General features: G+C 32.2%; 1 protein-coding gene across 3 annotated transcripts; it reads right to left on the bottom strand.

The window, feature by feature from the left end:
- Nucleotides 1-173: 173 nt before the first annotated feature.
- LanB2 (laminin subunit gamma-1) lies at nucleotides 174-18,635 on the bottom strand. Of its 3 annotated transcripts, none has more exons than XM_031990883.2 (26): nucleotides 18,489-18,635; nucleotides 17,355-17,737; nucleotides 15,854-16,112; nucleotides 12,810-13,111; nucleotides 12,107-12,312; nucleotides 11,367-11,470; nucleotides 7,785-7,973; nucleotides 7,062-7,287; nucleotides 6,565-6,821; nucleotides 6,239-6,411; nucleotides 5,891-6,023; nucleotides 5,590-5,814; nucleotides 5,324-5,512; nucleotides 5,067-5,252; nucleotides 4,773-4,975; nucleotides 4,416-4,631; nucleotides 4,069-4,339; nucleotides 3,821-3,999; nucleotides 3,603-3,733; nucleotides 3,203-3,313; nucleotides 2,903-3,101; nucleotides 2,591-2,828; nucleotides 2,335-2,510; nucleotides 2,079-2,261; nucleotides 1,879-1,996; nucleotides 174-1,793 (listed from the first exon to the last, which is right to left on the bottom strand). In XM_031990883.2, exons 2-26 carry the CDS (start codon nucleotides 17,508-17,510, stop codon nucleotides 1,558-1,560), a joined length of 4,866 nt encoding a protein of 1,621 aa, XP_031846743.1. In that variant the 5' UTR covers nucleotides 17,511-17,737; nucleotides 18,489-18,635; the 3' UTR covers nucleotides 174-1,557. The 3 variants fall into 3 exon arrangements, with proteins under 3 accessions (XP_031846743.1, XP_076225669.1, XP_031846744.1); XM_076369554.1 differs by having other exon boundaries at nucleotides 18,414-18,544; XM_031990884.2 differs by lacking the exons at nucleotides 11,367-11,470; nucleotides 12,107-12,312; nucleotides 12,810-13,111; ... (1 more) ...; nucleotides 17,355-17,737; nucleotides 18,489-18,635 and adding an exon at nucleotides 8,138-8,749.
- Nucleotides 18,636-19,236: the final 601 nt, after the last annotated feature.

Genomic DNA, 19,236 nt, shown 5'->3' with positions numbered 1-19,236 from the left:
ATGGCAAGAATGATTTGTTGTTTTGAAAGAATTATATATTATACTGAAATGAAAAAAAGAAATTTCCCACGGCGAATGATCGAGGTTTTCCTTTTTGAGCTTAAAACTAACTTAAAAGAGACTTATTTCCTTACATACTTAGGATTTCTTAAATTAATATATTGTAACATTACTTTGATGAATAGTTTTTTATTTATAGTAGATATGTAACAGTATTTTATAAAAGTGTTATCTTATGTATAAAATTTCAAGATGATATACATTTTAAAATATATTTGGACTTTTATTGTTTTCCATGCGATTTCACAAATGTTTTGTAATGCTCTTAATATTCCGTATAAACGTAATGCATTATTTCGCTTTTACAAACATATAAATAACTTATGTAATATAATGCATATGGTCGACTATATTGAAAAGTGAAACATTTGTTATTTTCCTTGGAAGAACTGTAGAAGCCAAAAAATGAACATACATATGTACTATATACATATTTGTACAAACGTACAAAAATTGTATTATAAAAATATTAAAAGAACTGAATAATACAGACGGCCTAGTAATGACAGCAAAGGGAACACATGTCTACTATATAAAATCTTTGGTATAAAGTTCATTATTGCATTCGCTTGTACGTGTACAAGTGAAAAATTAGTCTTCAAGAAAAAAATGTAAAAAACAGTTCTAAACAAGTCGTTAAATAAAACAATCTACGTATAAATGCACAAGTAGTATCCTGTTTGGCTAGCGATTCACTAGTATGAAATAGTATACTCTAAAACAGGCCTGGGCAACCAACAGACTGTCGGTCACATGCGATGTCCTGTTCACTGTTCTCTTTCTACCAATGATCCACCTATGCCTACTTGTAACGTGAAGGAGAAGAGGAAAAATAGATCGACTGCCTGTAGTTTCTTATCTTCTTGTTCCTCCATTGTATCACAAACAGGCATGGTGAGCATCTCTGTTAGGAGTTGAGAAATAGCGAGAATATCGCATGTGGTCCTCGAGCCGCTAGTTGTCTAGGCTTACCCTAAAATGTTTTGTTATAATTTTGTAATTTAAATTATATAACGTTTTACACAATTTAAGTACTCAGCTGTAATGTAGAGTAATCTTTTAATGAATAAAAAATCTAAATTAAATTTAACACTAAACGTACCGCAATCGGTTAAATGATCGGTTTTAAAATTTGATTTAAAATACTGCGTTTTCTTTCGTACATTTAAGTTGATATCAATTCCTATATTGTCCTCTATTTCTACTTCCACTAAGAAAAATCGATCATCTAATTTGTTCACTTTTATTTTATAATCAGTTATTCGACTGGTTACTTTAGAAATAGGTAATATAGTAGTATAATAGTAGTATAGTAATATACAAAATGTCACTACGTTTAGTGTTAAAGTTATGATTCTAAATACATATTCACATATTTAGTGTTCATATTAGCCAACATTCTCTTTCTATAAATGCATGTAAGGCACATGTAGTGATATGAAAGTAAAAATGAAATGATCGCACTTTTAAATATAGTAGTTAATAACGAACCACTACTTATGGCTCTAATTGTACACGTTTATAACAATCAACGGGTAAAACTTTTCTTATGTCGCTGATATTTTCGACTTCCATTCTTAATCTATTAACTTCGTCTTCATAATTCTTTACCCACTGCGTTTGCAAATTTTTTGCATCTGTTAACGCACGGATTCTTTGATCTAAATTTGCAGCTGCAATATCTTTTTCAACTGCAATCAGACGTTCTTCCAAATGATTCAAATCAGCATCATCTAAATTAATAAAAATATAGGTTTCAAGAAGTTCATGTAAAACTGAAATTGACTAAATAATTATTATAATAAAGTATTAACTAACCTATTTTTGGTAAGTTCTCTAGTTCTTTTATAATTTCAGCTACTTCAGCTAAAGCTTTGTCCACTTGTTGCGATGCTAATGTTACGTTGATTTTTACTTGACCAACTTTGTGATTTGCCTGAAAAATATAAAATAGCAATGTTTGTGGTGTGCATTTAAACAATTTATTTAAACATGATAATATATGATTGGTATCTTACTTCTGTCGTAATGTTTGTGTCCTGACCAATTTGAATCTCATACTGTTGCATCATGGAGTCCGTGGTGTCAACTCTAAGATGTAATTTTTCAGCCTCGTTTCCTACACGAAGCGCTTCTATTTTAGTTTTATTTGCTTCGATTCTAATGTCGTTTGCTTTAGCACTAGCTTCTTCTGCGTATATCTTTATAAAGATATTTTCATTTAATAGAAGATAATTTAAATTATATTATACCTGAAATATATAATTAATGTACCTGAGCTTTCTGAGCAGTTTCACGAGTATATTTGGCATTATCTTCAGACCCGCGTAATATTTCTTCCGCTTGTTCAGTTTGTTCAGTAGCGTATACAATCATTGCTTCAATACTGCTAATATTTTTTAAAGCATCTTGTGCTCTAATACGTTCACGTTGAACTTCAGCATCAAATTCTAAGGGACAACATTATAATTGAATTAAATATCATGTCATTTCATTACTAATAAAATAATGTTTACTGAATGATACATACCGCCTAATTTTTTCAAAGTTTCTTGAGCTTCTTTCAAGGTTTGATCGCCTCGTTTTACAGCATCATTTACTTTCTCATTAGCTCCGTCTAGTTCTGCCAAAAGTTCAGCAGTAGCTGCCTGCTGATCTTGTGCTCTTTCTATTAATTCTTCACTTTTTCTTACTTTTTCTACCATTTCATTTATGAGACTTCCGTGACGATCTAGTAACAATTGTGCTTGTTCTTTTAATCGCAATCCCTGCAACAATACTTCTTTGTTAAACAACAGATATCTATTTATGGGTACAACATTGATTGTCAATTGAAATTTACCTCCATATTGACATCTTCAACTTGATTTCGTAATTGCTCAATATTAACGGCTGGAAGTGTTAAATCTAAAATCAATAAATCTATCGCTTCTTGTGACACAGTGGACGATTTATTGGCCGCTATGCTGGTAAGATTCTTCACTTCGTCCATACGATGCTCTAATAATTCTAATTTATTTTCTAATACTCGAATGTCTTGGCTAAAAATAAACCATTTTTATAGAAAAAGTTGTATATTTCATTGAAATAACAATCCTTAACATTTAAAAAAAGATATTTTGGAAAATGCAAAAACACGTACGTCAAGTTAGTATATTTTGATATAGCTTTCTTTGCAAGATTGTAAGCTTCTATAGTTCTATTTCGAGCTTGTTCCGCCAAGTCATGAATCTTCATGGCTTCATTGACGTTTCTGTAAACAAATATTAATATAGAATATGAAGAAATAAAAACGAAAATACACAAGTGTAAGTTATTAAATATACTAAAAAAGTTTAAAAAGATCATTGTAAATATTTTAGAATAAAATATAAAATTTTAATTTGAATTTAAATAATATGCGAATAAAATATTGGAGATACGTTTGCCAATTACAAAATAATACTACTGGTTATAAACAAATAGAATTTTTTATTAAAGTAAACATGGAAAATATACAAATTTCTATCAATGATAAACGTTTATAGTAAACCATTACTTACTGATCAGCTAGTAAACGCGCTTCTTGTGCGATAGCAGTCATTTGTTTGTTCTGTTGGCCAACTTGTTCCGCACGGAATTTTGCATCAGCTAAAGCAGTTGCTCCATCCGTGGCTAAATAATCTTCAGCTTCCTAACATTGAGAATATTCATTAACATTCAAATTTTGATTTTAATTCAATTCACCCTCACAAAAAAGACATAAAAAGGTTATGCTTACAGTTAAGTTAGTGTGGATTTTATCAACTACTTTTTGCGCTTCGTTGATGCTCGTTAATCCTTCAGAGGTAGTTTTTTGCGCCTCGGAAGCAGTTAAGTCTACCGCCTTCGAAATTTGATCGATTTCATTCAACTGATCACGTAATTCATCTAATTGCTCCACCAACGTTTTATTTTCACCTATAACATTTACACGTGTAATCTTCTTCAGAATTCAGTTTAAAAATTAATTATTCAAATCACGCTCACTGCCAGATCCTTGCTTCGCAATACTCAGAAGATTTTTCACTCTATTTTGGATTTTCATTAACTCCTTTTCAAATTCATTATCTTTTATGACAGTTGGACTACTGTTGATTTTTTTTAGCGTATTTTCCAATTCAGCCAGACGTTCCCTGTGGCGATTGACAGCATCTTGAACGAGATTATAACAATCTGGACAGTCGACACAGCCATTTTGCCTGTTGTGTTTGTTTTCCTTACAACGATCGCAACGTCTTCCTTCTACATTTGTGAAACACTATAATAATAGAATAAATTACTATACTAAATACATAATACGACTCAGGTCAGATGTTAATATTAAATAAACTTACTGGACACTGTCCATTAATATCACACTGTAAGTCTTGAGAACCAATACTATCACAATCGCAAGGCTTGCAACCTTCCCTACTGAAACCATATTGATAAGACAGGCATTTATCACAACGTTGACCGGTAACACCTGGTCTGCATTCACATTGACCATTAATGGGATTGCATGTACGATTATAAGATCCTTCTGGATCGCAATTACAAGATGCACAACCCTAAAATGAAGATCATGTTTATAATATATGTCCTAAATGATAAATAGTTATACTAAACAAATTCATTACCAAATATGAATATGACAAATTTTAGACAATGAGTAAACAAATAAATAAATAAATAAACATATGTATATATACCTCCCCACTCAGTATGTGATAATATCCTTCCTCACATTTATCGCAATTTCGGCCAATCACGTGTGGCTTACATTTGCATTGCCCAGTTAATTGTTCACAAGGAGCTACCCTTCCATCGTCAAGTTCAACTGTACCCGGTGGATAACACTGACACAATCTACAACCATCCTCTCTGCGATCAGACAGCGCATCTCCGTAATATCCTGATGCCAAACATTGTTTCAATTAATTTTCATTATTCGAACTTGCGTAAAATACTTTTAAGAATTTAAGTACCAACTTATATGTTGATACCTGGAAGACATTCTTCGCAATAGAAACCAGCCGTATTATTAACACATTTGAGACATTCTCCAGTTTCTTGATTGCAGTTTCGAACAGCGTTTAAATCGATATTATTGTTACAATCACAAGGTCGACAAGCTATGCCTCCCTCAGGATTACCAAAGTATCCATCGGAACACGTTTCACACCTTGGTCCTGAAAATAAAAAGTATTTATCTCTTGTCGAACAATGCATACCAGAATTCTCAGAATTTCCTGATTCTTACCTGTCCTGCCCGACGGACATTCAGAACAAATAGGATCTGGGTTATTACCAAGCAGTATGCATGGTCCATTATCAGGACAAGGGCAAGGTTTACAATCATCAGGCGTACCTTTTAGTGGGTGACCATAATAACCGCGTTTACATAATTCGCAATTACTACCTGCTGTATTATCCTGACAAATGCACTGACCTAAAGTCGATCAATAATAAAGTAGTATAAAGTCTTAAATAAATTTTTAGTTCAATAAACGTATTTTAAATAGATACCAGTTTCGGCTTCACAAATATCTGCGTGTCCATTACAGTTACAAGAAACGCATAGCGCGAAAGGACCACCGTTTGGCGGATCATGATGGAATCCAGGTGCACAAGATTCACAGAATTGTCCCACGTATCCAGGGGGACATTGACAGTGCTCTACCCAATCTGCAGATTCGCCTGCAGCTCCCCGGTGAGCCGTTTCCAACTTAACGTCATCCAAAAATCCTCTGTCTACAAGAATAAAGTTGAAGGTATAACAATTTTCATTAAGGTAACGAGAGTTTTTGCATTTATAATTTGTTATTACCTTTATGAGTGTAAGTTCCACGAATTTTTATAGCTGACAGATTGGACAAAATGGACATGAACGCTCGAGAAGACAAACGTGGTTCCCAACCATACTTAGGATGTTCGTGAAGTTTAAAACGGTATTCTTGCGGCTATGTTACCAATTAATTTATTATTAATATTTTATTTTTAATTTGTAATTATATAATCAAATATATTAGGAAATAAAACTGTTATTTCCAATGTCAAGTAATTAAACCGAGTAAACAGCAAAAGGAAAGAAACCCAGAATCTAAGTTAAGCTAGGATATGAGTAATAATTTTAGAAATGTTAATAGATTGGTACACTGTGTCAAAATTAAATTACCGTAACTGTAGGTAAACGATTATTCTGTCCAAAAATCGGTTGTGTAATTTGTTCACCATTTCCTCCTTCCAGTATTATATCACGAACTGTAGGTGCAGGACCAGCTTCTGCGATTCTTAATGTAAATGATAAATCTTGATTGTATGATGCTCGTTGATCACCAAGGAATCTGTCTATAAATAATTCCTTTGGCATTAATATTTTTTTCATTATCTTTCTCTGTTACATGTAAACTTGGCTTTTTACATAGGTATTCAAAGACATACAAAAAATGACGTTTATTATTATTGCAATAGAATATATTAAATGCTATGTATCATATTTACCAGGTGCAACGAAATAAACGTTGTCTCGGTCCAATGCAGTAACAGATATTGTTTGAGTAAAATGATCATAATGAAGAGGTACCGTGTTTCCAGCAACTGTGGCTGACCACCGTTCAGTTCCTCTCACAAACATGCTTTCAATTACAAACTTAGAATAACCAGTTGCAGATTGGCATACCGAAGAATGTCCGTAACAGAAGCACGGTGTACAACCAAATTCGTTGTCAATTGCAAGGTTAAAGAATCCTGGTCGACATCTATTATAAAGAACATAATATAAATATTATTAGGATAAACTGTATATAACATTTTAAATAAGTAAACCACTTCAACACACAGCTTAGTACAATAAAATCTCAATTGTTTTATTATCGACTTATTTGCCATCTATAAACCACTGTTGAAAAAGTAAGTATTCAGTCATATTTTTCTATCAAGTTATACAATGGAGATTTTATTGTATTACCAAAAATTTCGATTTTGCGATCTGTACTAACTTTGGACAACGTTTCCCTTCAACATTTTCTTTACAGGTACAAGTACCAGTGGTAACATTACAATTTGGAGTATTATTCAGGGAACCAGTCACGTCGCATTCACACGATATGCATCCGTAAGAACCAAAGTTGTAGTAATTAGCAGCACAACGATCACATTTATCTCCTGTGACCCCAGGTTTGCATTGACATTTTCCTTCACTGTTACATTGTAAACTTCTAGATCCTGCAATGTATTTAGTTCAAATTAACTGTTTGCTAATGTACTACATGAAAATCTTGTATCTAAATTTTAAATACAACCAAAGGTAAAATACATTGAATAGATTCTTTGATTAATACTTTTTTCTTATTGTACACTTGCAAATGCATAATGTTATTTATATTGGTTAGCTGAAGTCTATCTACCTACATTTTATTAACTATATTCACAAAAGAATGGTACATAATTATGAATCCATAGATACTTTCTTTGTAATTGTTGTTTTCTTAATGGTACGTTTTAAAAGGAATATTTGATTTTCATTCTCTGGCTGATTTTCTTTAAATAAGAATTAAAGTATAAATAAAAATTATATTAATCGTTTAATTTAAAAATCCCACTAATTGCCGGTAGCTAAGTTGTATATTATATTATCCATTAATATCCCAAAGTTTCCTTTAATATTTGTATATTTAAATTAAAAACACTGTTAATAAACAAAAGGTATTGTATCAGTTTACCTATTTCGTTACAATTACAAGCAACGCAGTATTTGTCATCCGGATGTTGGTAAAAGTTCTCTCGGCAACGTTCACAATTCGCGCCGTCGCGATTAGCCCGACAATCCAAGCAATGACCACCGTGGCCAGTTGTTTTATACAGTTCTCTATCAAAATAGCATCTCTCCGAGTATCCATTGCAATTGCAAGCTGAAAAACAATGACATTCTAATTTAGTTAAATTAATCTAACAAGTTGAAACAAATCATACATTTAACAATACATTCTAAAAAAAGGCAAGTTACTGTGATGTAACGTAGACCTAAAAAAGGATCAGGCAATTGAAAAATAAATAACATTATCAAGATATTTACTAGATGCGGAGTACCACGGAAGAATCCCGTCCCATCTCGAAGTTACTGATATCGTTATATTCGCGAATATTAAGTACACGGTTGATATCACCTTCAATAAAAATCCCATGGCAACTGTTTTAAACAGCCAGAGGATACGTTTCAGTTGGATTATTCACAAGTTCTACAGGAATGTTTATTCATAATTCTATTTCCAAACGATAAACTGTGCACATCGAATTCCTATCAGTCCGTGTTACATAATTACAGGACTTAACGTAATTGAATGCGACCCAAAATTATTTTTAACAATTTTTTTAATCTCGCCGTTACTTCATTGTTCGACAGGGTATCAATTGGAACTTCCGATCCGAAAGAATTTAATGCGAGATGAATGTTTGTAGCGAGACGATTTCATCGATAACGCATGATGCGCTCGATCGCATTGTCGTAGGAATAGGATAACGACTTATTCTTTCCTTGAATCGGTCCCATACACGATATCACGTAGGTAACTGCGCGGTTTAACCGACGCAATAAATAAATGAATGTTCGTTTGTATCTTAGGTATCGCGGTATCTTATGCACTGAGCTCGCGGTCTACAGAAAAGCTGCATTGTGTGCCCCTGCATTGCCAACAATCCCCACTTCAGAACAAGCAATGAACGTAAAAGGTAAAGCTGGTTAGGTAATGCCAGCATGATCGTGAACGCAAACTCTCTTCGGGTGCTCGAGAAGGTGATACCTATAATCCTGAAGAAATGTTTTGTCTCTGCAGGGCAAAGTATTTGTGAACATTAAACGTAACGATTTTAGTTTTAGTTTTAGTTCTGGTTTTAATTTTAGCTTTACTTTTTTAATTCTAGCTTTAGATTTGGTTTTTTGATTTTTGTTTTACTTTTGATTTTATTTTAATTCTAGTTTAACTTTAATTTTTTTATTCTTGTTGAAAAATGAACAGGTCAGCATTCGAACGAATACATTCGAATCTGACAATCCTATGAACCACTTAGTTACAAAGTATTATAAAATAACAACCTTACAAATATTCTCGCGAGATATTTCTGCCGCCGCGATATTTTACTCTCTTTGGTATCATAATTGTGCAAAATTAATTAAGCCTGGCTAATCATACTATTATATCAATCTATTATATTTTTAACTGAGCCTACAAAATTCTTCGAAATTTAAAATATCCTTTACAACTAATTGGCCACTGACTGGTAATGTGTTCGAGAAACCGTTCTAATTAGATTACATATCAAGATTTTTCAATAAGATGGAAAAAAGTAATATCTTTCATTTCTATAAAATGATAAATTTCCTAGTAAAATGGAGGGTTGCCTTCGAATAAGAACAAGCGGATGAAAAGTGATTCCTCATGGAAAAATAAGAGAAAAATAAAGAATAAAATTTTTTTGTTCGATGCTGAATTTTCGAACGTACACATATACGTTCCAACCTTTTCAATATATTAGGTCCACCAGAAAATTCTGTTCGATGTGCTACCTCAAGATCTCCAAAGATGAGTCATTACAGAATGGAATGGGTACAGACATGGAGTCCACAAATTACCATTACGCTGGGGAAAAGTCATTAGTAACGATGGAAATGATATTATTCAGTAAATATTAGCGCATTCGCGACTACTGACGTGAATTCATATCTTTTCAAATATTTTCTTCCAAAATATTTTATTCCTCTGTTCTTTTCCATGTGCAACTTCTTTCACAGAAAGTCTTTCATTTCAAACAGATCGTTATAAGACTAACATTTTAAAAGAAATTTCCTAACTTTTGTCTCTATTTTAATGTCCAGAATCGGCGGCAATTAGCTTAAAATTCCCTTAATTTTCACTGGTAATGAGTATTAGAAAAGCGAAAAATTTGTCGGTCGCGGATATGTTAATAAATGCATTGAAAATATATTATTTTCTTTTAATTCAAAAATGGACAGTAGTTTCCGATAGAGCTTACGTTTAAGTAACGCGTAATATTAACAACTGTATGTCTCCTGAGAATTCTAAACCATGGATAAAGACCATGATTTACGATAATGGTGGGCCCTACGACTGGACACCGGATATAGAACAGTGAAAAACAGCCGTTTGAAGAGCAGGTTTGTCAAGGCCCACCTACACACTGACCAGGATACCGACCTTTCAAAGATATCCTCTGTCAGCGCCCATACAGTTAACAGCTGTGTGAGTTCTGGATAGCTACATACTTCCACTGCCCATTCGTTTTTCGTCTAGTACATCAAATTCTAACAATACACGATTCTCATACATATTATAGACAATTAATTCCTTTAGTGGCACTTGATTATCAAATATTGTAGTTCCTATCCATTTAAAAAATTTATAACCCTTTCGTCGTAGACTACATGTATACAGGGTGTTCAATTTAAATTAATTCACTCGAATGTCTTTGGAATTACTAAATATTCGAACTAAATGCATTAGAGCGGCGCATTATCTGATGTGAGTGAATTTTTCTTATATGCTCAAGTAAAGGACTTATGAAGGTCAACTTCGTTTTTTTTTTTTTAATGGAATTATACAGTGTGTATGATTTATCTGGAAACGTGCGATAATTCGAAAAATATGGAAGATACAAACAATTATAAGAAGGCAATAATGTGAGATTAAGAGATAAGTATAGTGTTTACAATTGTTTGATCACACTGCGACCTTGGAGGGTTCTATAAAGGTCACGTCCGATATTTTAAATAGAAATATGTACTTTCTATTATGTAGTGTCATGGTTGGCGCCTAGATGTTTTCAAAATACTAAAAAATCTTAAATCGTAATGTCATTTTAAAAAAGTGACCTTACCCTTTTGTCGAAGAAAAAACTTTTTTCAAATATTTTCTACCGCAGTTTATAACCCGCTGAAAACAGATTCATTTTTGTTTTAAACATTTTTTCGTCCGACTATTAGAAATCTAAAGAAAATTGTGGCGACAGTTATGGCATACACCCTGTATATTCGCTCGCCGATTTATCGGTGACCACTACTACAACGAAGACCGACAGTTATTTTATTAATATTTCAAATACTAGTAATAAACCCGAAATTAAAATATTATATTCAAAGAAATATATATTATATAAACCATATATAATAAATAAATATATTATTTATTCCTAAATAAAATTTTGTTTTATTAGGATCGATGAGTCATACTACACTATGGGTACTCACTACATCCAGATTTTTAACTAATGCTACAAAGTTCAGTACTCACGTTTACATTCGTGGGCATCTGTAGTTGTAGCACGTCCCCAAGGTGCATCGTTGTAAAATGGTAAACATTCGTTGCAATCTGGTCCGGCGGTATTATGCTCGCATCTGTATATAGATAGAGTAATACATTTCATACATGTACATTTTAAAACTCTGCCTTTTGAAAATATCTTGTAATAAAATGGTAACAGATAAACGCAAACTATTTTGAATGCATATTTCACTGCTATTATGTATTTTTAAATGTAAAATGTTTCATTTAATTTGACCACTTAAGAAATATATATTTAAGACTACCAGTTAGCACATTTAATATACAATATATATATATTTGATTTTGGCATTTTAAAAGAATAAATTAGCTATAATATGAATTTTAATAAATAGTTTCTGTAAAATCAATTGGTAACTCTTGTGGATTGTTGAACATGTATGTAAATCTAAAAGCCTAAAGATCGTTTAAACATACTAAAATAGTTATAATGTTGTAAGTGCAAATGTCATGTATTCTATTTGAGAAAACCATTGAAAATGAAACGAATTATTTTCCATAAAAAAAGTTTGTACAGCTTTTACTGTTAATGTACAAATAATTTCTGACATTGAAAATTTGTTTTCCTTTTCTTTAATTAAATTCCTTATAAAGTTATATATGATGGTTTTTGACCACTGCAAGTTAATTAATACATATCTTAATAAAAATAGGTTTATATGAGGTAAATATGTACATCTGTATCTTACCTGCATACTCTGCGAGTTTTTCCATCCACACTGGTACTGTTTACGCATTCTCTGGCGTGGCCATTGCAGGCGCAGCGTGCTCCAACGGCGATATCAGCGATAGCATAGTAGTAGGACTTCAGTACTTGATCATCTCCAAACATTTCGTCACCGAATGTGTTTAGCTTGTCCAGAGTAATTCTAAGATCTGTCGCTTGGACCCACACCTTGTAATATAAACAACGTTCGGTATTTACTTTAAATCTTTATAAGTTTATAAGAAATCTTTTGTAGTTTTATCATAATACTCAGATTACTATCATTATCCTTTCAAATAACTACAAAATCTTTCTGAATTCGTAAGAATAATTATAAAATCCTTCGAAGCTTCTATTTATTTCTAGAAAGAGTTTGAATCTTCTAAGCGGTTGATATTCTGTTAATATACGCATGCTTTAATATAAACAGCTGTAAACGTATCTTACATATTCATAAGTGTGCTTTGTCTATACAAGGGACTGAATCCTCTCTTCTAAACAATTGCAGAGATATGATTGAGTATAGCAAAGTATATTATGGCTAAATATTTACAGTGTCTTAAAAACGATAATTGCTGTTACTATTAAAGAACAACTAAAAATAACGCTCGACCTGATTGACAACCACCTAATATGATTTTGACAATTTGACTACTGGGAGTTAATCTATGAAAACAAAATTATACCTGCAATGCCGTATTTGTTTCGAAATTGTAGGCAGAAGGTCGACCCTCCAAAGTGGAAAACGCAACTGTACCCTTTGTCAAGGGCGATATATCGGAATATTCCGAAGTACAAAGTACTCTTGTATCATCTCCTCTTTTAGTTTCCTTTGAATCTGGTAAGCCGTAAGTGTCTCTGCAAGACGCCGAATAAAATTGATACGGTTCCCACGGCGAGTCCTCATTTTTCCTTTTGTAGATGCCCCAGCTTTCAGGGCGCGGCGACTCGAACAACGATCTAATATAAGTTATGTCGTAAGTTTTGCCTGAAATTAGATTCGGCTATAAGTGTATTGCAAGAAAATGTAAAAATTAACACTTAAAGTATATTTGACGTAATATTAGGTATAATAGGCCACCTAAATCGAAACTATTTCTTTTCAATAATTTAAATAGTAATAACTGCCCAAGAGAATTTGAGAATTTTCTATCTATGTGTATATTTATTTTTACTAATATCTATACACAGGATATTTATCTGAAAATTTTTCATCTAAATGTATCTTGAAAACAACACATTTACAAGAAAAACATAGAACACCAAAGTATCATAGTTTCCGGGAGGAAAATATAATTTGTTTTTTATTCGTTAAGCGTTTTTTTTTTATGTCACTTGAAGGTCAACTTCCTTTTTCCAAATGGAAATGTATATTTTTCAGAGATTTTTATTTTATATTCTATCTGGCACGCGAAGGACTTATCAAAGCTCTGTGATTACACCAAGTGAGTTTTCTGATGAACCGACATGGCATTCCAGCGAATAAACCTTTGAAGATCGTTATGTATATATTCTCAGAAATTGATATACATTTGAGGTATTGAGTTTATCTGGTCATAACGCCAGGTCGTTCGAATACGCTCTCAATATAATCACAGTTTAATTATAAGTTACGTATATGAGGAACGGATGAGGATTAAAATATATGGAAATACATTATACAGACTTAAAAAGACATAATTGACATTTATGTAAAAAATATATCAATGTAAAGATATTACCAGTATTACTATTGATAAGCCAATAATGAATCTACTGCAAATATTTATGCAGATTCATTTTAACTTTATAGAAGAACTTTTATTTAAAATAGATGGTATTGTAGATCAGTATAATTTAATACATGCCTATCGCCATTATTTCAGATTTTTCTATCTGTATAAATCTAAATGAAATGTAGAAGATTATAAAACGATAAACAATTCCTACGCCATTGCAACTTCCCTAAAATCACGGTCGTTGAAATTTAAAACCGTATACTTATATTCCTCGAGCAATGTCGTCTGTAAGGAATATTTCATTATTACGAGATAAGTTATTTCTGCTATTGCTATCTCCTCAAAATTAAACACGCATATTAAAAGGAAATAAAATATAGATCAGAATGTAATACGACCAATTTATATTCATTGTACAATTTTACTGCGAACGCAATAGTGAACAGAACTGATGAAACTATAAAGCGTTGATCCGCATTGAAATTCATCGGGGAATGAGTCCTACGCCATTGCAATCCTCCACTGTAAAGCCAGCGGGGTGCAAGTGGCCGATTCTTTCATGAACGAACATGTGGCGCACAGACAGAAATTCTACTGGGTGCCCATTTCAAAGAAGACTCTACAATTTTCCGAATCCTGAAAATCTTCCATTCAGCAATTATTTGTTAATAGAAAAATAATTGCAATTTTAATTAGCTACGCGAAAAATCATTTGCAACCGACAATGAGGAATAGTTTAGAAGATTATCTAACGGCATACGTTATTACGCACTTCCAATATTAGCATTCTTGTAACCAAGACCCGCTTCTATGCATTATGTTGTAACCTTTACTGTATTGTACAATACATTACATTCAAAGCCACTCGCCTATTTTGAAATCTATTCATAAGTCAAACGGAAAACCTAATTGAAACGTTTAATCGAAGGAAATTATTACAGCCATTAACACTAGAACTACAAGATGGGTTAAATAGCATTTATAATTTTTATTTTGCAAATATTTAAATTATGGAGACGTTTTATCAAGAGATTTTTAAGTAAACCTGTGTATTTGCACAGATATAGGAATACGAGACTCCACAAATTTCAAGAAACGTATTGTTTTAAATTATATAAAAAAATTTGAAATAAGTCACAGTAATTGCTGAGTAGTTTTAACGTTAAACAGAAAGAAAACCTATCGACGAAAAATAAAATATATTCACGCTCGAACGCTGTGTCTCGCCTATGTTTCTTTATTGTACATGTTCCGAGAATTATCTCATCACGCACGCATCCTGATAGATAAGGAAGTAAAATGGAAGAAGATAGCTAGTGGGACTGGAAGAAAGACAGCGACAAACATTGAGGACGTGTTAAAAGTTCATCGCGGATACTAATGAATGAACTCTCTTTTTCTATCTGCAATGACGAAATTCGCTACAAGTTTCTACACTTCTATCCCGTGAAGAGTTAAAGTGGTCAACGGTAATTTAACCCTTCGTACTCTATAGGCTCTATTATAGAATCATTTATAATATTAAATATTTTAATTATCAAAAATATAACATTAAAAATTTTAATGAAAAAACTACCCTAAGATTATTGCGTTTGGTAAACACTCAAATTTTGTTTTAAAAAAGAAAAGATAAAATCTGAGAAATGTTATAATATAACATTCTTTAATATATAAAAATGGCTTGCAGTTGCTGATATGTTGTGAAATTGACCGAAGTGCTAAGGGTTAAGTTACATTATAAAACTCACAGTTAGTCGCGGAGAGCATTATTCACCCTTTGCGGACGAAGATTCTTTGAAATATATGAAACCTTCAGCAGATGAAGCTAAATTATACATCAATTGCTTAGGTAATAGAAAAAACAAAAACTGCCTGTTGATCTATCGCTGTTTGAGTAATTGAATCCTTTTTTGCGACTTAGGGTTAAAACAAATCAGTGTAAAGCGTTGTTGATTTTTCAATTGATACTTATTGATAGGAGAATGTAATGAAGATTCGTTTCTTGATCCTACCTAGATGAAACGTGATATTGACTTGATTCGGATATCCGATGCCTTCGTACATCGTTTCCGACTGCCACCAAGTCGCGTTGTCATTGTTATCGTGGTCGGTAAGGAACAGGGCAGGATGATCACCGAACCGACATATCTCGCAAGACTTCTTTTGGACGCCAGTCTGTTTACAAAATTCGATTGGCCTGTCTTGGCCACACGTGTTCGTTGCTTCCATCAGCACGTTAAACGCTGCATTCTCAAAAGGCGGTATACATCTCTGCAACCCGAAACATTAGAAATAATTTTCAATTAACACGATCCATCAACTTGTTTTATAATTTACTTTACTTTGAGGTGCGCACCCTAGAATATTTTCATTACTTTATTAGTCATAATATTATTCAAGATATCAGAAATGTTAGAATGAATTACACAAAAATATTAATGATTTTTAGTTTCGTGCAAATTTTATCATTTTCTTTAAATAAAATAATAATTATATTTTTTCGAAAAGCTTAGAAAGTACGTAACCCCTCCTCCTGTAATATAACATTTTTAACAGAATTTGACAAATTTAAATATTATTTATTTATTTTTAAGTGTAATATTTCTTGTTCATTGTCAATCTTTAGCTTATTCAATAAACATATACATAGAAAATAAGCATTAAATTCCTTTCTTTTTTTTAATTCAATTATTTACTATAAAGTAGTTTTATTAAGCATAGTTGTGAGAGAAATCATAAGATAAGGAGTTAATGATTTTTTTTTCTTTCTACGCATCGTACAAGTTAACAAATATAATCAATTTTTAAACGTTAAATACATAAAGAGTAAAGTGCTTGAGACAGGGACGAAGGGATGGCATTATTACGGGACCGTGTATCGGGTGGTCATGCATTGTATTCAACTAATAGCAGGTAGTTTTGTTCCAAACAGTTCCGAGAACAATTTCTACAGGGACATCCTTTAGAGGCTTCCAAGCGATCTCGAAAAGTTTTGCAACACCAACATTTTGAAATATAAATTCAACGAATAAGCCGTCAATTCGTAGAAAGGAATTATTTTTCGCAGTTCTGAATTCCATTTGTATTTAATACTTATAGTTTACAAACAAAAGAATAAAAATTTCTTTTTCCAATTTATGTAAAATGAAAAATTCTTTAAACATTAGTATGTTCGTCTATTTTTATCTTTCTGTCCCTATCATCGAACGTTGATGTAACTTCGAACTTTGGTTTGATAACCTAATGTAATAATATCCTACAAAAAAGTCGGAATTTCGATGACTCGGAATAAACTGGAGATAATTCTAGCTTATATTTATATTTATGTGGTAGTGTTGTATAAAAATTCAACTAAAATATTAAGTCCGTAAATAGTGATTGTAATATTTAATATAAGTCCGTAACGCGTTATCAATAAAATATGTTTAATAAGCTATTGCTAAAACAATGGTTGCATACATGTATATGTGTTATATGGTAAATAAAATAAACGAAAATAGAAATAGTACGAACCTGTGGTTTTCCATTGTCATCGTAACATTTATCTTCCTCTCTGTTTTTTGTAAATCGACTATAAAGATACTCTTCTGAAGGATCGGGTTCTGCTAGTACCACCACCATGGAGACAGCGAGTAATATCAACATCTTCTTGTGCCTTCCTCTCGTCATATTTAAAATTCGTTGGATGATCACGCTTTATTTTAATATCGGTACACTTTCTTCGGTAAAAATCCGCAGTCCATTTGTAACTTTTACTTCCTCCGAATTTTTTTGTTTAATGTTAGAGTGAACACTTTTCCTCGAGTTAGGTCATCGGCAACAATGAGACCCGCAACAATCGCTTTGATTTTTTATTAGCAAGACCACATTCCGCGGGCTGTGCTTCCTTTATCTATCTAACGTTTAATAATTTTAACATTAGTTTTCTAAGTAATTAATCTTTCGCGATACCAAATTAACACTACACACTAGTTTTTCTTTCCTTAAAAATTGTTACTTAAAGAGAAGAGAACAGTAAAAATCCTACAATTATAAGATTTAAAATTTGAAAAAGATTATTTATTTCAGGATTTTAAAAATACAAACATTTTTACTGTTAATGAGTGAATATTACATAAGTAAAGTGGAAATGTCAGAAGTCTCAAATTTTAACTAAAAATAAGCTTCGTACAATAAGTTTCTTTATAGGTGGCGTTTAAACAGATATTACCAAACACTCGTGTAAATTATAAAATCCCGGCAATTCTAGAACTACGTTCAATGATGCTTTAAAAATTTTTTAAATCCTCTTTTTTCTGAATTGAATGATACTGATTTACATAAATACGTATATAGATGTTTCTCGATATTACATTTCATGGTATAAATCACTAAACGTAGTTTGAATGAATATATTTATTCGATAAAATTCACGAGTTGATATTGTCAATTGTATCCACGATCATGAACGAAAGTGAACGAAAAATTTTAAACTAGAAAAATTCTCGCGCCTCGCACAAAGGGAGAAGCAATATCTGCTGATTGTTCACGTTCACATGCGGATGCAACACGGACCAACTACAAATTATTCACCAATTTAGAAACGAACGTAATTTGCGCGATGCGCCGCGAATTTCTCAAATTAAAAGAGAAAATTCTCATTCTAACCTCTTCGATCGACAGAAAACTGGGAAACTGCGAAGAAAGCCACTCTCCACGCGACGGTTCACCGAGAAACTGAACGAGAGGAGTCGTGAGTGAGCCTGTGGGGAAGTCGAGTACCCGATGCCAGGCATTTGTGGTGGTAACACGTCGCCACTCGGGTAGAGTAGAAAGTGCAGGCCAAGAATAGGCCGAGAAAAACAGCGATGGCATCGTTTTAGGGTTACAAATTATACATTGTTATTGTTTTGTTATTGCTGTTGTTACTATTTTTGTTATTATTACTACTACTACTACAACTACTAGTATTACATCATTACCAATAGTAACATACGAGTACGGGTACAATTATTACTTAGTATAAATAATATACATATCTAGTAAATATAAAATTATTTAAATTTACGTTTTTCGTAATATAAATAATTTTATCTAATACCGCGATTGAGTAGATTTTAGATAATTTAGGAACAGTTTTTCTTTGATGTTATTATTTATTTCTCAGTTTCAGTCTTATTAGTTCATTGTTTCATTCACACTCATAAACAACTGAATCGGTACATATCTCGCTAAAACGGAAGCAAGAAAGAGATTACTCAGGAAGCGATGGCTTTTTCCTTTTACCCCGTCATTGAATAATTTTAGATGTATTCACGTAAATATTTTTAATCCTAATTTTTATTCATTTTTTCCTGCGCCAATAATATTGTAACCTTCATTGGTGGTGAAATAAAAAATTCTTGAAATTTTACGA

The sequence above is a fragment of the Nomia melanderi genome, chromosome 7, assembly GCF_051020985.1.
Source record: "Nomia melanderi isolate GNS246 chromosome 7, iyNomMela1, whole genome shotgun sequence".
NCBI classification, from domain to species: domain Eukaryota; kingdom Metazoa; phylum Arthropoda; class Insecta; order Hymenoptera; family Halictidae; genus Nomia; species Nomia melanderi.
The sequence above is the reverse complement of the archived record's forward strand: the minus strand, read 5'-3'. Positions and strand labels throughout refer to the sequence as shown.

Coding starts and splice junctions, on each gene's coding strand:
- LanB2 (XM_031990883.2), bottom strand. CDS start 17,510: ATGACGAGAGGAAGGCACAAGAAGATGTTGATATTACTCGCTGTCTCC. Junction 6,822..7,061: donor GAAGGGAAACGTTGTCCAAA/GTTAGTACAGAT, acceptor TCTTTATAATAG/ATGTCGACCAGGATTCTTTA. Junction 1,997..2,078: donor ACACAAACATTACGACAGAA/GTAAGATACCAA, acceptor TATATTTTTCAG/GCAAATCACAAAGTTGGTCA.